General features: G+C 42.4%; 1 protein-coding gene across 3 annotated transcripts; it reads left to right on the top strand.

The window, feature by feature from the left end:
• The first annotated feature begins 727 nt into the window (after window positions 1-727).
• chd4b (chromodomain helicase DNA binding protein 4b) lies at window positions 728-19,656 on the top strand. Of its 3 annotated transcripts, none has more exons than XM_029503913.1 (40): window positions 728-984; window positions 1,258-1,469; window positions 1,969-2,093; window positions 3,016-3,267; window positions 3,383-3,498; window positions 3,617-3,716; window positions 3,840-4,041; window positions 4,192-4,313; window positions 4,442-4,565; window positions 4,727-4,899; window positions 5,437-5,682; window positions 5,983-6,186; window positions 6,347-6,558; window positions 6,816-6,947; window positions 7,042-7,141; window positions 7,296-7,487; window positions 7,586-7,786; window positions 8,022-8,159; window positions 8,302-8,423; window positions 8,524-8,697; window positions 8,903-9,044; window positions 9,162-9,411; window positions 9,506-9,630; window positions 9,725-9,817; window positions 9,939-10,080; window positions 10,752-10,921; window positions 11,141-11,327; window positions 12,349-12,435; window positions 13,341-13,432; window positions 13,632-13,765; window positions 13,938-14,082; window positions 14,191-14,347; window positions 15,071-15,156; window positions 15,241-15,478; window positions 15,555-15,611; window positions 15,870-16,040; window positions 16,138-16,246; window positions 16,740-16,872; window positions 16,985-17,180; window positions 18,343-19,656. In XM_029503913.1, exons 2-40 carry the CDS (start codon window positions 1,406-1,408, stop codon window positions 18,543-18,545), a joined length of 5,916 nt encoding a protein of 1,971 aa, XP_029359773.1. In that variant the 5' UTR covers window positions 728-984; window positions 1,258-1,405; the 3' UTR covers window positions 18,546-19,656. The 3 variants fall into 3 exon arrangements, with proteins under 3 accessions (XP_029359773.1, XP_029359774.1, XP_029359772.1); XM_029503914.1 differs by having other exon boundaries at window positions 11,138-11,315; XM_029503912.1 differs by having other exon boundaries at window positions 11,138-11,327.
• The last annotated feature ends 390 nt before the right edge of the window (window positions 19,657-20,046 follow it).

Genomic DNA, 20,046 nt, shown 5'->3' with positions numbered 1-20,046 from the left:
GACATCGGACCATGGGGGACTGTGGCGTGACGAGCTCCTGTCACCGCTCTCCTGCACTTGACCACTTGTTGGCCGACGTTGGTCATCGATGACATCCTGAGCACCTTCCTGGTGGATGAGAAGTGTGCGGTGCGGTGTGAGTGTTGTAACAGCAGGATGAGGCCCGGGCCGGGTCGCACACTGATCCAGTCCAGTCCCAGCCCTGGGCCCAGCAGGCCTGTTTGACCTGCTGTGCACTCCTGAGTGTGGATCACACTAACGTGATGGCTCTCTCTGACTTCTTGGAGTAGTCGTGCCCACTCTCAGGTGTATGAGTATTATGGTCTGTCACCAGTAGACCTGAGCTCCCCTGGAGACTATGTAGCTGGGTATCTTTTCTTTCTTGTCTTTTTAGGAGTTGTATATTATGGGATGTATGCTGCTACTGCTGGAGTATTATGGTCTGTCTGAGGGAGCAGGGAGGGGGTGTCACCATGACAACGGGGTTGCTAAGGGGGCTGGGACTACTAGTGGAAAGGGGAAGGAGTGTGCATGCAATGAGCCTGGTGCATGCATGTCTAGTAGAGGCAGTGTGCGTGCGCACGTGTGCGAGCGCGCGTGCTTGTTGGAGGGGGTGGGGGCAGGCTGAGTATTATGGTCTGTCCGTTGCGAGGTAACTATGCAGAGTCCTGTGTGAGTGTGGGAGGGGGGGATTATTATGGGATGTCTGCCCCCTTTGTGTGTTTGTGAGGATGTTAGCTAAGCTCTGCTTGTGAGGTTGGGGGAGAGAAAAGGGGGACGGAGCAACGTGTTTTGGGTCATTGACGGCTCTTATTTTTTTTTATTTCGCCGATCATTGGTTCAGACGGGCTTTCAATGAATGAGAACTAAATGACAGAAACTGCCGTACAAACAGCCTGACTTACACCGAGAGAGAGAGAGAGAGAGGGCTCACCTCGACCTGGGACTACACACACACACACACACACAGACAAACACACAACAGTAAGTTTCTAATGGGTTTCGATGCTTCAACTTTTCTTGCATGTGTTGTTTTAACTCGACTGCGCGAATTTGCCGCTCACACTTTGCTGCAATTACTCATGTGCAAGAAAAATACCTGCAAATCCCCAGCAGCTCCTGTCACCGCTCAGACCGTCTAGTTATCCAACTTGTTTGAGTAAGCAGGTGGACAATTAGGAAACGAGTGAGAATTAGCAACGCTACCGACCTCTGCCATTTATTCTAATGATTATTTATTTATTTTTCTTCTTCCAGCACCCACCGCCCCCTCCCTTCCTGGACACCCCCGGTCCATTCTCCAACAGTCCCACGTCATTTTCCCTCCTCCCTCGCCGTCCGAGGAGCGACGTTTAGGAGGGATTAATCCGAGCAGCGAAGAAATTAAATTCAAAACGCCGGAAAAATGTCAGGCAGCGAGGATGAGAGGGAAGACTTTGGAGCGGCGGACGAGCACTCACTTCTTCACGGTAAGCTCGCCTTTTTTCCCCCCTCCTCCTCCTCCTCCCCCCCGAGAAGGAAGGTCCATCTCCCCGTGACTTGAGCTCGCCTCCACCGAGCAGCTAGCAGTTAGCTCGGAGCTAACAGGACGAGTCTGCTCGGGCCGTCCGTCACTCGCCATGATAGATTAGTTAGCTAACTTGGCCGGCGAGTGTTTGTTGTCATTCGGTCAGCCGCCTCAGCCGGCAGCCCCTCCGGGTTGTGTTTAGTTTTTTTTTTTTTTTTCCACGGTGTGGGCGTGAACTGTCAAAGTTTCAAAGACAAGTTTCAACCTGTGCTGTTGTGGCATTCATGCAGCGCGCGAGCGTGTGCATGTGTGTGTGTGAGGGCGTGCACGGATATCTGCCAAGCCGTGCCAGAGGCCCCCCCCCCTCCTCCTGTTTTGTCCCTGTGGCCTGCAGCCTGCAGCGCTCCTTCCGTGTGGACTCCATGTCTACCGGACTAACGAAAGCATGTTGTCCCCGGCAGAGGAGGACGAGCCGGAGGATGCTGTGTCTGACGTAGACGCGGTACCCAAATCCAAGAAGAAGAAGAAAGCCAAGAAGAGCAGCCGAGAGAGCCGGAGCAGTAAGAGGCAGAGACCCATCCGAGAGGTGAGTCTGCTGCCTCCTGCAAGAACGGCTGAACTTTTCACCCGAGGCACTAAGAAAATCTTAAAGGATCATTTCACTTAAAAAAAAAGAAGCTTGTAGTAAAATAATGTGTGCGCTGAAGTAGTTTTTTTTCTGTCACTGTGTCTATAGCTCCTGAGGTGAGTTAAATTTGGCACTTCAGATGTTAAAATCAATAAGTGCACACCGTCTAAGATGATAGTTTCTCCTGTACCAAATTTAGGATTTTGCTTCAGCAGACTGCAGCAACTGAAGTCTCTTGTGAGCATCAGCTTAAAACGTCTATGAATGATGCCTCCTATTACTCACTCTGAAAATGCTAAGAGATTGATATATTTGGACATCTCAGTCATATTCTTGTATTTAAAACTGCTCTTTAAGGCTGTGACTCAGATTAACAGATTTGATTTGACAATTTGGATCATTATCTCATCTTCTGTAGATTATATTCTTGATTGGAAATGATGCACACTATAATATGCCATAGTGTGGTGACTCATTAAAACGCTTCTTCTGACTTACAAACAGTAAAAGAATTCAACAACGTTCAACTAACAATAGTGTGAAAACATAGAATCCAGTGTCTTTGCTTGAAAACCATAAATGAGAACAATAAAAAGAAGAATAAGAGGAAAACAAAGAAGAAATTGTTAATAAGAAATTTTATGTCACTTTTAGATTTAATGTCTGATTAGGTTGAAGCTGCCTGACATTGCTGATGAATCATGCACTGACCAGGGCTGTTTCTTGGATGACACGGCAGAGCTGTGTGTCCCTGCAGACATGAGCCCCACAGAGTGGCACGAGCTTTACAAGGAGTGAGACATACAGTTAATGGTTTATGTGATACATAAAGAGCACCACTGTCTTGCGGTAATCAGCAAAGTCATTGTTTGTCCTGTAGGAGTTGCCAATCAGCTCCCCAGAGCACCTGATTGGAGTTGAAGCAGCAGAGAGAGATGCAGACGAGGGAGGCGTGCGGTCAGAGAGTGAAGGAAGTGATTATGCCCCTGGGAGGAAAAAGAAGAAACGTCTCAGCTCGGCCAAAGACAAGAAGAAAGGAGGTGCAACGGCAGAGAAGGGCTCATCCAGTTCAAAGAGCAAACGTAAAGATCCAGAACCAGATGACGATGAAGATGATGCTGATGATTGCCAGGTAAATATTCCTTCAGTGTTGGCAGCAGAGTGGATGGTTATTTCTTTGAGGACAAACATGTCAAACTAACCTTCCTTTGTTGTTGTTGTTGTCAACCTCTCCCCTCCTTCCTCAGCCTAAAAGCTCCTCCCAGCTGCTGGAGGCCTGGGGCATGAAAGACATTGACCACGTCTTTACTCAGGAAGACTACAGCTCCCTCACCAACTACAAGGCTTTCAGCCAGTTTGTTAGGTAAGAAAATCCATTTGATATTACCATTGTTATTGTTTTGTTCTAGGCTGTTATTAAGGAGCTATGCGTACATGAAAATAAGTAATGATTACATTTTTAATAAATACTGTGTGCTTAGGCCTTTAATTGCAGCTAAGAACCCTAAAATTGCTGTGTCCAAGATGATGACATTGATGATGGCAAAGTGGAGAGAATTCAGCACAAACAACCCACTCAAGGTATTGAAATTTTAAACATATCTGCACTTGTATTGAAAGAGATATATTTCATATGTTGCTTCCATCTTGCATGTTACACAGTAGAGAGCAGAGTTTTTGACTCTGTGCTGTGTCCCCCTGTAGGGTTGCGCCACTGCCAATGCAGCTCTGGCAGCTGCCAATGTGGCTGCAGCTGTGGAGAACATGGTTGTGGCAGGGACAGACGGAGGGGCAGAGACCAGTGCTGCTCCTTTGCCCGCACCTGCTATGACCCCTGCTGCTCCACCAGCACCTGCTGTTCCTCCAGCACCGCCACTCCGCAAGGCCAAGACCAAAGAGGGCAAAGGTATACTAGGGCAAAGGAAGAACATGGTTAACACAAGTTTTTTTTAATTATGCTTGAATCAAAACCTGGTTCTTTATTCATGAATTTGGAGGGGATTTTATGAAAGCATTGCCAGTTGAATAATTTTCTTAAACTTGGGGGTCTTCTCAGGTCCCAATGCTCGCAAGAAGTCAAAATCATCGCTCAAGCCTCCACCCAAACCCAAACCCAAAAAAGTGGCTCCACTCAAGATCAAACTAGGAAGCCTCAACAGCAAGAGGAAACGCTCCTCCGTAAGATCTGGTTTCTATAACTGAATCCTTGTGTTTCTAGTATTCTGCTTATGTAATAACCAGGGATCTATAGTGGAACCAGGTATTTTTCTCATTCTGGATGTTCTTTTTCTCTCTGTCATGATCAGAGTGACGAAGATGAACCAGATGGTGACAGTGACTTTGACGATGGGAGTTTCTCAGTGTCAGATGGCTCCAATCGCAGCAGCCGTCCCAAGAAGAAGCCCAAGAGCACAAAGAAAAAGAAGAAAGGTTGGATGGAAAATTACTGTAACAGAAAAGTCTGTTCTGGAGAGTTTGCTTTGTCAAATTGGATCCAAAATCAAGGCCAAGATGAAGATTATTACTGCTCTTGTGTCTAGTACCATGTGCCTGATTTCTTTTTCTACTTTTCTGTAAATGCCCTCTTTTAGTGGAGACAGAAGACGGTGATGGATATGAGACCGATCACCAGGACTACTGTGAAGTTTGCCAACAGGGAGGAGAGATCATTTTATGTGACACCTGCCCTCGAGCCTATCACATGGTCTGTCTAGACCCTGACATGGAGAAAGCACCAGAGGGCAAGTGGAGCTGCCCACACTGTGTAAGTGCTGTAATCTCACCCCTCAGCACTGCGCAGAGAATGCCATTAGACAGTATGTAAAAAAGACGAGACCTTAAAGACAGCAGGGCAAAAACTATACACTGTTGTGTGGAAGAGATTTCCTGAAAAGTTGCACCAATATGAGTGTTGGTTGTTGGGAAATTGATTTTACTGCTCAAGATTTTGAGCTATTCTTGTGTTCTCAATTTCTCTTTGTCCTCTACTATTACCCCCCCCCCCGCCAACCTTTTGCTTATGTTCCTCTCTCTATCCTCTCCTATAACATACCACACGCCTTATCCGCCCCCCATCCCCCATTTCCTCTTCTTGTTGCTCCCTCCCACTCCCTCCCTCCCTTCCTCTGTGGCTCAACACGCCAACACGAACACGCCCCCACTCCCTGTGCCCTTTTAATCCCCCCCCACCTTTTTCCTTTCACTTCGTTCCGCATACCTTCCCTGCATGCCCCCCCTAACCTCCCTCCCCTGCCCTTCCCACACACACTCCACTCCTCTCTGAATGTAATTCTGACACCAGGAGAAGGAGGGGATCCAGTGGGAAGCCAGGGATGATCTCTCTGAGGCCGAAGGAGAGGATGAGGAAGACAGGAGGGATGAAGGGGTGGAGGAGGAAGATGACCACCACATCGAGTTCTGCCGAGTGTGCAAGGATGGAGGGGAGCTGCTGTGCTGTGACACCTGCCCCTCCTCCTACCATATTCACTGTCTCAACCCTCCTCTCCCTGAAATCCCCAATGGAGAATGGATCTGCCCCCGCTGCAAGGTGAGTGCTTTCTGCTGGTGAATATCAGTGTGTGCATGCATGTGTTCATGTGGGCAAGCACACAGATTTCAGATTACATCTTGTGCACGTTCGTGCTGGAGATAAGGAGCTTTTTCTCATATGTTGGTTAAGGTTACCCATTTTATTTTCAACAAGCCATAGATATAGATTTTGTCATGATTTCTTGTGACTTAAAAATTCACCATTCATACGTTTTATAAAAAACAGAATCTATTTTCAGTGGTAAATTACTTCTTTTCATCACTATTCTAAATGAGTTCCTGTCCCTCTGTTTGTCAGTGTCCACCAATGAAGGGGAAAGTCCAAAAGGTTTTGACATGGCGCTGGGGGGAGCCCCCCGCCCCCACACCTGTCCCCCGGCCTGCTGACCTGCCTGCTGATGCTCCTGATCCCCCGCCGCTTGTTGGGCGGAGGGAGAGGGAGTTCTTCGTCAAATGGTGCAATGTGTCCTACTGGCACTGCTCTTGGGTGCTGGAGCTACAGGTACAGACGTCCGGTGGAATAATATTTTCTTTTGTTTGGCTGTCTTGGTGCCAATGTGAGCTATTTTTCTGTTGCAGCTCGTCATGATTTTATCCCACAAATGTATTCATATCATGTCTCAGATGGCATTTTCTGTACTGCACTGTTACTCTCTTTCCAGTTGGAGCTGAACTGTCAGGTGATGTTTCGTAACTACCAGAGGAAAACTGACATGGATGAACCACCACCGGTGGACTTTGGGGGTGAGGGTGATGATGACAAGAGCACCAAGAGGAAGAACAAAGATCCTCTCTTTGTCCACATGGAAGAGGAATTTTACCGTTATGGAGTAAAGATGGAGTGGCTGATGATTCACCGCATTCTCAACCATAGGTACATCAAAATCTCATAACAAATAATGCCACTTAACAAAGAAAAGGAACAAATGTTTTCACTAAAAAAGTTTTGGAATCAACAGATTGTAAATGTGGTCTTGATGTGCATTTCTACAGCTAGTGACATAATATTCTATTTCTTTTCCTAAAATTACAAGAACAACCTTTTCCATTGTGATGATCTAATATTTATTTATACCCAGAGTATTATGAAAACTTATTGCTATATTTCTTTTTTTTTTTTTCTCACATCAGTGTTGATAAAAAGAACAATGTACATTACCTGATTAAATGGAGAGATCTGCCTTATGACCAGTCAACCTGGGAAAGTGAAGACATGGACATTCCTGAGTACGACACCTATAAACAGACCTACTGGAATCACAGGTATGCAGAGAATAACAGTGTCACATAGCTTCTCCGAAAGTAAATATGCTACTGTTGACAGTGTGCTTTTTCCAAAAATGCAATATCCTCTTAGAGAGTTGATGATGGGCGAAGAGGGCAGGCCTGGCAAGAAGCTGAAAAAGCCAGTCAAAGTTAAGAAAGCAGAGCGGCCACCGGCTAACCCAGTCGTAGATGTAAGTACTTTGAATTTTTTATTTGTTTTTGCAATAGACCAGAGTAATAAATTGATGTGAGGCCCCTTGTCAGATTTATTCCCCTGGCAGCTGGGAAAGCAACCTGAATAGTTACAGCTGTGGAATTAATATTCTTGTTATTTTATTTTTTCAGCCCACCATCAAGTTTGATCGACAGCCTGACTACCTGGACAGCACAGGAGGGACACTGCATCCATACCAGCTCGAGGGGTTGAACTGGCTGAGGTTTTCTTGGGCTCAAGCCACTGACACTATTCTTGCTGATGAGATGGGTTTAGGCAAGACTGTACAGACCGCTGTTTTCCTTTACTCACTGTACAAGGAGGTAACCCTAACCCTTTTATATACATTTCTTACAAGCATCATGATCTATAAAACATATCATGTTAATGTTGATTCCACATTTGTCCTCTACTGGTGTAGGGTCACTCCAAAGGTCCTTTTCTGGTCAGTGCTCCTCTGTCTACCATCATTAATTGGGAGAGAGAGTTTGAGATGTGGGCTCCTGACATGTACGTGGTGACCTATGTAGGGGATAAGGACAGCAGAGCCGTTATCAGAGAGAACGAGTTCTCCTTTGAAGGAAATGCTATCCGAGGTGGAAAAAAGGCCTCCAAGATGAAGGTAGGGGGAAAAAAAAGTTGAAATTAGTAATGACATCAACATTTTTGATGGGAAATAGTTGGAAACCTTTGACTTACATGGACTTACTTTGCTGCATAGTATAAAAAAGATTGTAACTTTCTGTTTTAGTTTGTGGCCCTATATTACCAGATGTCAGAATAAGAACAAAAGGTTTATAGTTCTCCAATTGATTGGTAGCTTAACCAACATCCCCATTTTCTTCTATCGTTTATAGAAAGATTCACCTGTCAAGTTCCATGTTCTGCTGACATCCTATGAATTGATTACCATTGACCAGGCTGTACTTGGCTCCATTGAATGGGCCTGTCTGGTTGTGGATGAAGCACACAGACTCAAAAACAACCAGTCCAAGGTAAAAAATGTTATTTTATGTAACTGTTGTTTTAGAACATAGCTCCAATTTGAGAAACTAATTTGTTTGTATACCTGCACATTGCTATTTTGCACACGGTAATTAACTCCTACTCTACATGACTATTCTTGACTGTTACTAGTTTTTCCGAGTGTTGAACAACTACCCACTGCAACACAAGCTACTGCTGACTGGCACTCCTCTTCAGAACAACCTAGAGGAGCTTTTCCACTTGCTGAACTTTCTGACCCCAGAGAGATTCAAGTCAGTATGTGGCCACAGTGTATGTGGCTCATCTTACAGACACAATGTAGACACCCACACTGACTACACCGTTTATTTATGCTTTTATTTTTCTCTACAGCAACCTGGAGGGGTTTCTTGAGGAGTTTGCAGACATTGCCAAAGAGGACCAGATCAAGAAACTGCATGACATGCTGGGACCACACATGCTCAGGAGGCTGAAGGCTGATGTTTTCAAGCACATGCCTTCCAAGACTGAGCTCATTGTCAGAGTGGAACTGAGCCCCATGCAGAAGTATGTAATAAAAGGAGATTTATATTTATATTAAAATTTAACTGATCCGCAGATTGAAGACTGCAGTCTGGCATATTTAGATGTTATTGGGTTTTTTTGATCAAGTTTTGCAAAGAATGATGTAAAATCTGAACCCACCATGTATCTACTGCATTTTCTTACAATGCCTGTTCAATTATTTGTTTTTGTTTTTGTTGGAATCCAGGAAATATTACAAGTTCATCCTCACACGTAACTTTGAGGCACTAAACACTCGCGGTGGGGGAAACCAGGTCTCCCTGCTGAATGTGGTGATGGACCTGAAAAAGTGCTGCAATCACCCCTACCTCTTCCCTGCAGCTGCCACAGTATGATCCATGTTTTTTGCTCAGTTGTGTGTGAACGGGGTACATGTTGTGTTGTAGCACTGCCACTTCATTACACCTTTGCAGTCAGTTTTTTCAACTCCTCTGTCTTTATTGCAGGAGGCACCAAAACTTCCCAATGGCATGTATGAAGGAACAGCTCTGACAAAGGCCTCTGGAAAACTGATGCTGCTTCAGAAGATGATGAGGAGACTGAAGGAGGGAGGCCATAGAGTACTTGTCTTCTCTCAGATGACCAAAATGCTCGATCTACTAGAGGATTTCTTGGAAAATGAAGGTTACAAATATGAGAGAATTGATGGAGGAGTCACTGGCAATTTGAGACAAGAGGCCATCGACCGTTTTAATGGTAAGACATGTTTATGCATGTTTTGCATCAGCTGAACAAGCCACTGTGCGCATGCCATCAGTGCCTAATCTTAGTACTCTCTTTATCCCAACAGCGCCTGGTGCTCCCCAGTTTGCTTTCCTCCTCTCTACCAGAGCTGGTGGTTTAGGAATTAATCTTGCCTCTGCAGATACTGTCATCATTTATGACTCTGACTGGAACCCCCATAATGACATCCAGGTATGTCGACCCTCACAGGAGAGTTGTATCGCTGCCATTTGTTTTTCTGTTAGGATGATGGGTGGTTATGCTGTTTGTTTTATATATTTTGTAGGCGTTCAGCAGGGCTCACCGTATTGGCCAGAACAGGAAAGTGATGATCTACCGTTTTGTCACCAAAGCCTCTGTAGAAGAGAGGATCACACAGGTCAGTGAAAGCAAACACTATCATATAATCTACATACTCCCTGAAACTGCATCACCTGTGTCTGGATTCTGTGAGAACTTACTCATCAATTGTTTGTCTTCCGCTTACTTCTTTTCACCAGGTGGCAAAGAAGAAGATGATGCTCACCCACCTGGTGGTGCGGCCTGGCCTCGGCTCGAAGACCGGCTCTATGTCTAAACAGGAACTTGATGATATCCTCAAGTTTGGGACCGAAGAGTTGTTCAAGGATGAAGTTGGAGATGGTGAGTAAACTTGAACCCCCTGTCACATACATCTTATATCTTCCTAAGATCCAGAAATCTGTCAATAATTTGCTGCTACATTTATTTAGATTTTACTATTTAAATATCAACATGATGGTGAATTAATCTGGCCACTGTCCAATTTTCACAACAATAAAAGGGTATTTTCCCTTTGAAAGGATTTGCTTTTTAATTTACTGTTAAAGCAACAAATCGTTACTACATTAGTTACTTAAAATAAAATCTAATTTTGAGCCGTTCCTTACTTTGTCCATTACTAAAACTATGATATAATTTATAATTGTAGGGAGTTTGGCATGTTCTATTATAAAGGAGGAGCGAAGACCTCTATTTAATTGAAAATGAAGACAACTGCCATATTCATGAGAGTAATTAACACTTTTAATACTGTGCTTATTTGAATTTATTATATTTTTTTAAAAAGGAAAGGGAAGCCATTCATGGAAATCTGTAATGCACATGTTTTTCTCAATGGGTTGGTCTCTACACTGAAGATGATTATTTTTGTGTGAACGGGATATTAAATTGCAGACTTTTCAGACTCATGTAGAAAGATCACTCCACACCTGTCAGGGTAATCTGACTGATTTTACAGGAAATAATCTTATTTTCCACTTCCTTCTGTTGTGTTGTCTTTGTGCTGCTTCCAGGGGACAACAAGGAAGACGACAGCAGTGTGATCCACTACGATGACCAGGCAATTGACCGATTACTAGACAGGAATCAGGATGCCACAGAGGATACTGAGCTCCAGAGCATGAATGAATACCTCAGTTCCTTTAAAGTGGCCCAGTATGTGGTAAAAGATGAAGACGATGAGGTATGAACTCTTGAGTAGTAGAGTTATCTAAAAAAAAAAATAAAAAAATAGTAATTACAGAAAAAATACGTGTAGATCTTAACATGATTGATCAGCAATTGACAAACATGTTTTTATTTTCTCATGCTTAAAATAGCTGTACACATTTAGACAGCTAAACTCACAGACTTGTGAGCTGGTTGTGTTCGGTATAAAGAATGGTTTTCTTTTGTCGAGGAGGAGGAGGTGGAAAGGGAGGTGATCAAGCAAGAGGAAAGTGTTGATCCCGACTACTGGGAGAAGTTGCTTCGACACCACTATGAACAGCAGCAGGAGGATCTCGCCCGCAATCTCGGCAAAGGCAAAAGAACTCGAAAACCGGTCAACTATAATGACGGCTCCCAGGAGGACCGAGGTATAAGACAGGGTACAGAACAATATATAATGCAACCTCTTCTTGTGTGTGTGTGCTGTGCAGTACTGTTTGTGTTTGTGTGGTTTGGTGTAATATAGTAGGAGATACAATGAGTGCATGGCATGAAGTTTTCCCTTATTTTTGGCATGAGATAGGGAATATTAACATGTTAATGCTGTGAGATATTTTAAAATGCACATCTTCTTGCTCAACCCAAACATCTTAAGAAAAATTTAATCTTTTATGTTGAATTCTGACATGTGGCTTATGATCAGAATTACAAAATCTTGAACCCAGAGTCTGCTGACATCAAAGATGGTGTAGAGATAGCTTCTCTGGGTTTTTCTTAAAGTATACTAAGACAGAGCAAGAGACTAACAAGAATGGCAAAGGACAGCATCAGATTTTAAAGAATTAAAAAGAAGGCAGTATCATATTGGTGGAAGGATACAGATCAGTTCACACGGGTAATGGAGATAGCCTTGACACAGACTCGTGACATAAAGCCATGATATTTAATTAGTGCATTTCATATTTGTAAAGATTTGATAAAACAGTGAAATGGTTTATTCACACATATAATTAAGGAAAAATCGACTAACATCCAAACCAGTATTGACAGGGATAGGAGTTAGGCTAATAAAAACATAATGTGGAACCAATTTTTCTTGTTTGGGCAGAGGTACGTGATTATGTGGCAGTTGTAGTGCTGTGCATGTTTTTTCAAACAGCTACTAAATGTATTGATGGAAAAGAAAACAACAAAAGTCTAACTTGAGATTTGTTCATGATCTGACCATGTTACACATGTTAAGGAGGTTAAACTACAGTCTTGCAAGTGAAACTTGATGGAGAAAATTGAGGAAAAAAAAGTGTTGTGATGTATTAGCTCCCTCTGCTGAATGAAAACGGCTCCATGTGGAGTTTGGACGTAGTTTGTCTAATATTGATTAGTTTCAGTCCAGCAGAGAAGAGTTTTGTCTTTTGTAAAACTCCCCTCACCTTTTTATTTCTCCATTTGTGCTTTGTTCAGACTGGCAGGAGGATCAGTCAGATAACCAGTCTGATTACTCGGTGGCCTCAGAGGAGGGCGATGAGGACTTTGATGAACGGACTGAAGGTAAAGCTCAGTTTTGATTGCTGCTGTTTAAAAAGAAAAAACAAAAAGTGGCACATTAATGTGTGTTTGTGAGTGTGTGTTGGGTCTTTACCCTGTGAAGATAAAAATGCTGTATCGGAAAGGTAATTGACAAACACATTTTAGAACTTCGGTTAAGACAGAGTTAAGACTTTCCAAGCCTCAGTTGTTTCATTCACTAACAGCCTTCGTGCTGCCCCTGCAGATGTTTATTCAGACTCAGAGACGACAGCTACGATATCCTCGTCGACAACATCAACAACAACTCACAAAACTGCACTTGTTGCTGCCTCATCTGCAGTGAGTGTAGAGAGGCAAGAAAAGACAGAAAGACAAGGAAAAGAGAAAAGAAGCAGGGAGAGAATTTGTCAACTATCTGAACTGTTTGCCTGCACTTTAGAAATATCGTTTGTGTTCATAACACAAGTTAGTTAAGTTAGTTAAACTAGGATTATGTAAAACAACTCCCTGAATATTTTTTCTTGAACAAATTATTATATTTATATTTTATGATTAATTTATTTTTTAAATTAATTTATTTAATTTACATGTTCAGTTCTCATTTTATATTTTGTTAAATATAATTATGACTTTATGAATGTATTTTTATTAAATAATTTAACTACAACAATTCATTCAAAGCATTGATGCTTAGAGAAGAGCCATATAATGTAGAATTTGGCTGACGTTGTTAGGAGGCTCAACTTCAGCAGGCTCAATGTGTTGCACGTTGAGCCTTCCATAAGTGGAACATCTTAACATAAATATTTTAGGATGTGAGAGCACACGTGATACACCAACAATAAAGTTTGGTTTAACTTGGATTGCAAGTTGGCCGGCCTGCACACTGAGGTTCAGATGGACTAATGGTGTTTATCTTCTCCCAGCTAATGCCCGCAGACCAAACCGTAAAGGACTGAGGAATGACAGGGACAAACCCCTGCCCCCACTGCTGGCCCGAGTTGGCGGGAACATTGAGGTCTGTTTTCTGGCAAGCCAGCAGTCAGCGGGCCGCTTATTGCTCTCATGTTACAGACGAGATTCTACAAGAAAGAAAATTTTAATTCAAATTGGCAATCAGTCAAGACGAAACAACAAGAAACAACAAAAGTTAATTTTGGTTACATTTGTATTCATGCTTGAAACATTTCATTTACATCTTTATCTCTGCTTGTCAGGTGTTGGGCTTTAATGCACGCCAGAGGAAGGCTTTTTTGAATGCAGTGATGCGTTATGGGATGCCTCCTCAGGATGCTTTCACCAATCAGTGGCTTGTGCGGGACCTCAGAGGGAAATCTGAGAAAGAATTCAAGTGAGTCAGGACGGGTTTCTAGCAGTCTAGCATAGAAAAGTCATACTATTATGGTATGTGGTATGGATATTCAGAAACACTTGCACTAGAAGTCTGAATGGCATTTTACTTTCCTGTGTTTTTCTATGTGATGTGTGCCCAGCTTCACTTTCTCCTTTACACGCGTTCACAGGGCTTATGTATCTTTGTTCATGCGTCACCTTTGTGAACCGGGTGCTGATGGAGCTGAGACCTTTGCAGATGGCGTTCCACGTGAAGGCTTGTCAAGGCAACACGTACTCACACGCATTGGCGTGATGTCCCTTATAAGAAAAAAGGTATGTTTTTATGAGAAAATAAAGTATAAATGATGCCATCCCAGCTTTGTTTGAATAATTCAAATATTTAATTGCTGATTGGGGGATAAAATGACTAATTGGTAACAGGTGCAGGAGTTTGAGCATGTGAATGGTCAGTGGTCAATGCCCTGGATGGCAGAGCTGGAGGAGAACAAAAGGGCCGCAGCTTTGGCTGCTGGTGAAGACCCCAAGACTCCCTCTACTGGGACCCCAGCAGACACACAGCCCAACACTCCAGTCCCAGGTACACTGGCACATACACATTTGTTTTTCTTTGTGTACATGTGAGCATCACAGCTAAACACGTAGCCCCAGCTCAAACCTTTACTAGCGTGCTTGTAATTGTGATTATAATGTTACAATTATTTTGAAACTATCAATATTTCCTTCTGAAATCTAGTCCTAATTTAAACATTAACTTTTTGAACAAGTGTTACATTTGCAACACACACACAAAACTGGCTAAATAAGTGAATAAATACAGGCATTCATCCCCAAAGCAACAACATTAAACAAATATGCTGCTTGTTCTTCCGTCAAATAATTTCAGCTTCATGATACATGCAGTAAAGCAGACATTTATTTGGCAATGACAAACCCAGACACATGTTGTAACTCTGGGAGAGCTTTGACAAATAATGTGCAGCTTCCTCTTAGTCTAACCTCAGCACCACTGGCTCACTCAACCTTTTACATTAACCAAATAAAATGTTAATTAGAAATTTAAGCCTCTATGCAGGTTATGAACAAGAAATAAGGCTGTAAATGTAGAAAAGATTTGTTGCATTGTAAACCTTTTTTTGTAAACATTTAGCAGACACTGTCAGTTTATGCATGGATGCCCTCTTCTGGTAACATCCCAGGAAAAGAAGAAATAATTAATTCAGAGGCAATAAGGCAAAAATTTTTCAACATATTACCACTATTAAGATTTGATAGTAAAATTGTGCTCTGTTTTTTTTTACAGAGGATTTGTCGAAATCAGAGGATAAAGATGATATAAAGAAGGAGGGAGAGGATGGCAGAGGAGCCAAGAAGGAAGATGATCCAGAGGTAAAATTCTGCCGTTACAACATGCTGTAACATTAGTTTGACTTGGCCATCTTCTAATTTAATCACAACTACTGCCCTTCATAGATTATTGAAATCCCAGATGAGTCTGAGAAATCTCCTGAAAAGAAGGACGGAGAGTTAGATGGTGCTACTGGAAAGGAGGAAAAGATGACAAGGGACAGAGATGATGGGAAGGAGAAGGAGGCTGAAGACTTGAGCAAAGTGAAAGATGAGAAAGACAAGACTTCTGACATGGGGGAGAAGGTCATTAAGGGTGAGGGCTCAGAGGGCAAGATGAATTCAGATGAGGACAAGTCAAAAGGTGAGTTGGATGATAACTGTTCAATCTCTTTAATTCTCTGTTTTCTCTGATTCTGACTGTGCCTTTCCCATCTTAGAGGAGGAGGGCAAAGAGGAAAAGATGGACACCACGTCTGCTGCCAACGAGAAGACAGGTGCATATATAAAGTCTATGTCAGCACATACATGCACTGCAATTAGCTACACTGAAATATTTGTTTTACTATAAACTAAAATTTAAAAATGTCCATCAAAGAATCTATGAATTCATTAGAAAAATTCAAAATCTGAATACATCTATCTATGCATCTATTATCCTCTCTTTCCATGGATGTGGATGGATGTTTAGACAGCATGTCTAAACTTTGTCGTTGTCTCTTTCTGCATGTCTTTTGGTTTTTTTTTTTTCACAGAACAAAAAGAAGAGAAGGACGGTATGAAAACAGATGAGTCTGGCAAACTGCAGAATGGAGAAAACACCAAAGACGGAGGAACAGCTGCACCCGTGGTTAACGTCAGTGAAGAGAAAAAAAAAGCCACCAAGCAGAGGTTCATGTTCAACATTGCTGACGGAGGCTTCACAGGTGGACATAAACACACACAGACGCGCACACATACTGGATTTTTTGTTTGTTTGTCCTATGACAAGTCACTCTCTTCACCTTCCAACCTTTTTTCCAGAGCTTCATTCTCTGTGGCAGAACGAAGAGCGGGCAGCCACCGTCACCAAGAAGACCTTTGAGATTTGGCACCGTCGCCATGACTATTGGCTGCTGGCTGGCATTATACAGTATCCTTTTAAATAGTTTGTTTGTTTGTTTTTGGACAGACATTGAAGTAAAAAAAGCAAGCAATTATTTGCTGTCAGCTTGCATCTGTCCTCTGTTTTCTGGTCTTGTACAGATCAAGCAGTAAATGAAATAACTGGCAGATGAATTGGTAATTAAAATAAGTAGTTGCAGCTCCTTGTCACATGGATGCATTTTAGACAATACTATTGGTCTATTGGACTATTGGTCCCTTCAAATAATAACAATTTATTCAAGGCACGGAGTGCAGTGATGCTGATAAATATATCCATGAGTGATTATCGTTTTTCATGTTCTTTATGTTCCTATAGTTATTCATTAACTTCACAATGAACGTGAAAAGTGAAAAATACATTTAGGCCAATGTGATCTTTAGAAAGTGAATGGACACATAATCCAGCATCTCTCTGTTACTACATGATAGAAATACCCTCCTGAAATGATGTTGTTACACTTAAGTCGGGCAACTCTCAGACATGGCTACGCTCGGTGGCAGGATGTGCAGAATGATGTGAGGTTTGCCATTCTCAATGAGCCGTTCAAAGGGGAGATGAGCAGAGGAAACTTCCTGGAGATCAAGAACAAGTTTCTGGCCCGCAGGTTCAAGGTGAACCGAGATGTCATTATGATCACATTTTCAATCTTTATGTTGGTGTTTCTCTGTCTGTCTTCATCTCTCATGTCTCAGTGGGTGTTTGATATCTGTCTTTCCTGTGTAGCTACTGGAGCAGGCGCTGGTGATTGAGGAGCAGCTGCGAAGGGCAGCCTACCTGAACATGACAGAAGACCCGGCTCACCCTTCCATGGCCCTCAACACTCGCTTCAGCGAGGTGGAGTGTCTCGCCGAGTCTCACCAGCATCTCAGCAAGGAATCCATGTCTGGAAACAAGCCTGCCAATGCCGTGTTGCATAAAGGTAAAATATAAGTAAGAGACAGGTATGGGGAGGGGTTCTCTTTGACCTTTAAATAATATATTTCTGAATTTCAGCAAAATGAAACAAGACTTAACCACAAATTCTATCATGTTTAAGAGGCTTCACATTCTCTGCAAGTAGGGGCATTACATTTTAGCAAAGATATTGTTATTTAAAGTAAGTCCTGGGTTCAGATCATTGCAGTATTGTATCAATTAGTCTGTTGTGTCATCTCAAAATAACATTTCTTTACCTTGACTCTTGTGAATCTGTTTACAACAGCTGCTTTCATTTCTTGTTAACTAGCTTCTGAAGAGTTTTTGTTTGAGAGTGTGAGAGAAAACCAAGTGATAGTATCAGAAGTATGGAAAAAAGAGAGATGAGGTGTACACAAATTTAAATATCTGTACTCTAGTTATATCTAATATAACCAGCGGATCTCAAATGCAATACTGGTTAAATGTAGGGCAGTTTAAATAAGGTAGCTTGTCATTTCCTTCTCCGGAAAATAACACATCTACCACCCAGTTATTCATCAGTGAGGTTGGACAATGGCCTCTGCAACTTCATGGCTACAAATACTGATGCTTTTTATGATTTATTAATATGTCATTCATTAATCGTTATTTTCAGACTGTGTATAAAGGTGGACTCGGTGACTTGCCCAACAATCAGGACAGAGTACAGAGCAGGTCAGATCTACCTCTCAGCTCCAACCAAGATGTTGATGATCAAATTGCAAGCTCAAGGCTTCAAAATGGTAGTTCACAAACCAAAACAATGTTGTACATGTTGTTACAACTGATGCCAATGATTTGCCTATCCAGCAGCAGTGATTAACGACCTGATCCCTACCAAAGAGTATTTTGGTTACTCAGGCGTTAACTATATTATCACAAAATTTTCTTGTGATGAAACTGGGTGGTCAGTAACAACCACCTCCAACTTCTCCTACATGATAAAATAGTATAATCTCTAGTTTTGTGGACTGTGGTTGTTAGCCTGCCATGCTAACATCTGCAGAGTTTGCTTATAGCTCCATCTACACCATTCAACAAATATATTTTCTAACAGTGAAACCTAGAAAACTGCATTTCACCAAACAAACAAAAATAAACTGGCTCTGCCCTTCATTTGCATTATTTCTGCATTGTATTTCCAGTTCTCAAACAGTTGGAGGAACTGCTGAGTGACATGAAGGCCGACGTCACACGTCTCCCAGCAACCATTGCTAGAATACCACCCGTCGCCGTGCGGCTGCAAATGTCTGAGAGGAACATCCTCAGCCGATTGGCCAGTCGGGGCCCTGATGTCACCGCTCAGAACCAGTCACAGACCTCACAGCAGATGCAGGTGCCACGCTGACCAATCACCCTCACACATTTCACACCCTCTGACTGAGGCCAGTCACCTTCACCTCACTACCTTGTAGCAGACGTCCTCTCCCTCCAACCACCATGTACAGCACGGGCAGGTTAGACCTCTTGGCTCTGCACCCACAAACCATCTCTGGACTCAGAAAAACTTCAGCTGTGCTGCTGGACTTTATAAAGGAAAGACTGGACCTCTAGCTCGAGGATGCGCATGAATGAAAGAATCAGTTGTCTTTCTGTGGCAGACTAGAAATGCATCTTTCTCCTCCACTGGGATTCAGATTTAACTCCTCTAACCTGAGCACTGTCGTTGTGACTGTACTTCGGGCAGCTCCACTGACCTGTCCTGTTCCGTCTTTACAGCAGGGTCAAACGTGTGTATGTAATTATGTGTATTATTGAGCTGATGAGAATAGGTGGGAGAAAAAGCAGCATGTTTGGAGTATACTGGTGCTTTGTAGTAACTTTTGGATTATTAAAGAATTCAAGGGATTTTCTTGTGCTCATTTTCACCTTTAGAAAGTTGTGAAAGTTCAACTTTTCTCTCCAACTCAGATGTCCTCACCTGTATAACTATAGAGAGAGACTGTGTGTGTGTGCGTGTGCGTGTGTGTGTGTGTGAGTGTGTGCGTGCGTGCTTGTGTGTGTGTGTAAAAAGGGCATATTGACGTGCATCTCTACTGCAGAATGCCCCCACACTGACAGACTGTTACTCACTTTTCTATCAGCCGGTCAGACCTGTTAACTCTTCCTCCAAACTCACCTTCTGTCCCAAACCTCCACCTGCCCCATGAAGTGACCTGATTCAAGATCAGCTCTCTGTGTCTCTGTGCTCACAGCCCAAACAGCACCTTGACATTCCTTGCTGCATCACAGATTTGCTCCCTAAAAACTTTTCAGTGTTTTCCCCAAAATATGGACATGCAAAGGCTTTTAGGTACATGGGATGAATTAGAAAATGATGGCAATCTTAAATTAATTTAAGTTCTTACTGTCTATTGTTATGCTGTTTTACATTATTGAATATTATTATTATTGGTACCACCTTGTTGTTTTTATCATTGCTATTTGTTTTTATGGACTACAATAAAAAGTGAACTGTTTTTTTTTTTTTGTTTTTTTTTTAGGGTTTGTTCATTTTATTTAAAGGAAACCATATATGTACATGTGTTTCCACGTTTCATACAGACAGCACTGTTTTCATCTATCTTTAAAGATGTCAACATCAGCTGGTCTTCAACAAATTTTGCAGACCTTGCTGCTAGCATGTAAAACTAAGGTGGTGACTACTGCAAACATGAACACTCTTAGACGTCATCATGTTTGCATTGTCATTGTATTACTGATGCTAGGATTGCTTTTCCAAAAATATGTTAGACAGCACTGTATAAAATAATATTTCTAGCCTGAGCTCAAGTGTTTTGGGGTTTAGTGGTTATTCAGACCATATCATATGAGTGTCATTTACTTTGTGATGCATGATACACTGCATA

This window comes from Echeneis naucrates, chromosome 6 (assembly GCF_900963305.1).
Source record: "Echeneis naucrates chromosome 6, fEcheNa1.1, whole genome shotgun sequence".
Lineage (NCBI taxonomy): Eukaryota > Metazoa > Chordata > Actinopteri > Carangiformes > Echeneidae > Echeneis > Echeneis naucrates.
This window is presented reverse-complemented; position numbering and strand designations above follow the sequence as displayed.

Coding starts and splice junctions, on each gene's coding strand:
- chd4b (XM_029503912.1), top strand. CDS start 1,406: ATGTCAGGCAGCGAGGATGAGAGGGAAGACTTTGGAGCGGCGGACGAG. Junction 15,157..15,240: donor AGAAGGAAGATGATCCAGAG/GTAAAATTCTGC, acceptor TGCCCTTCATAG/ATTATTGAAATCCCAGATGA. Junction 16,247..16,739: donor CTGCTGGCTGGCATTATACA/GTATCCTTTTAA, acceptor GGCAACTCTCAG/ACATGGCTACGCTCGGTGGC.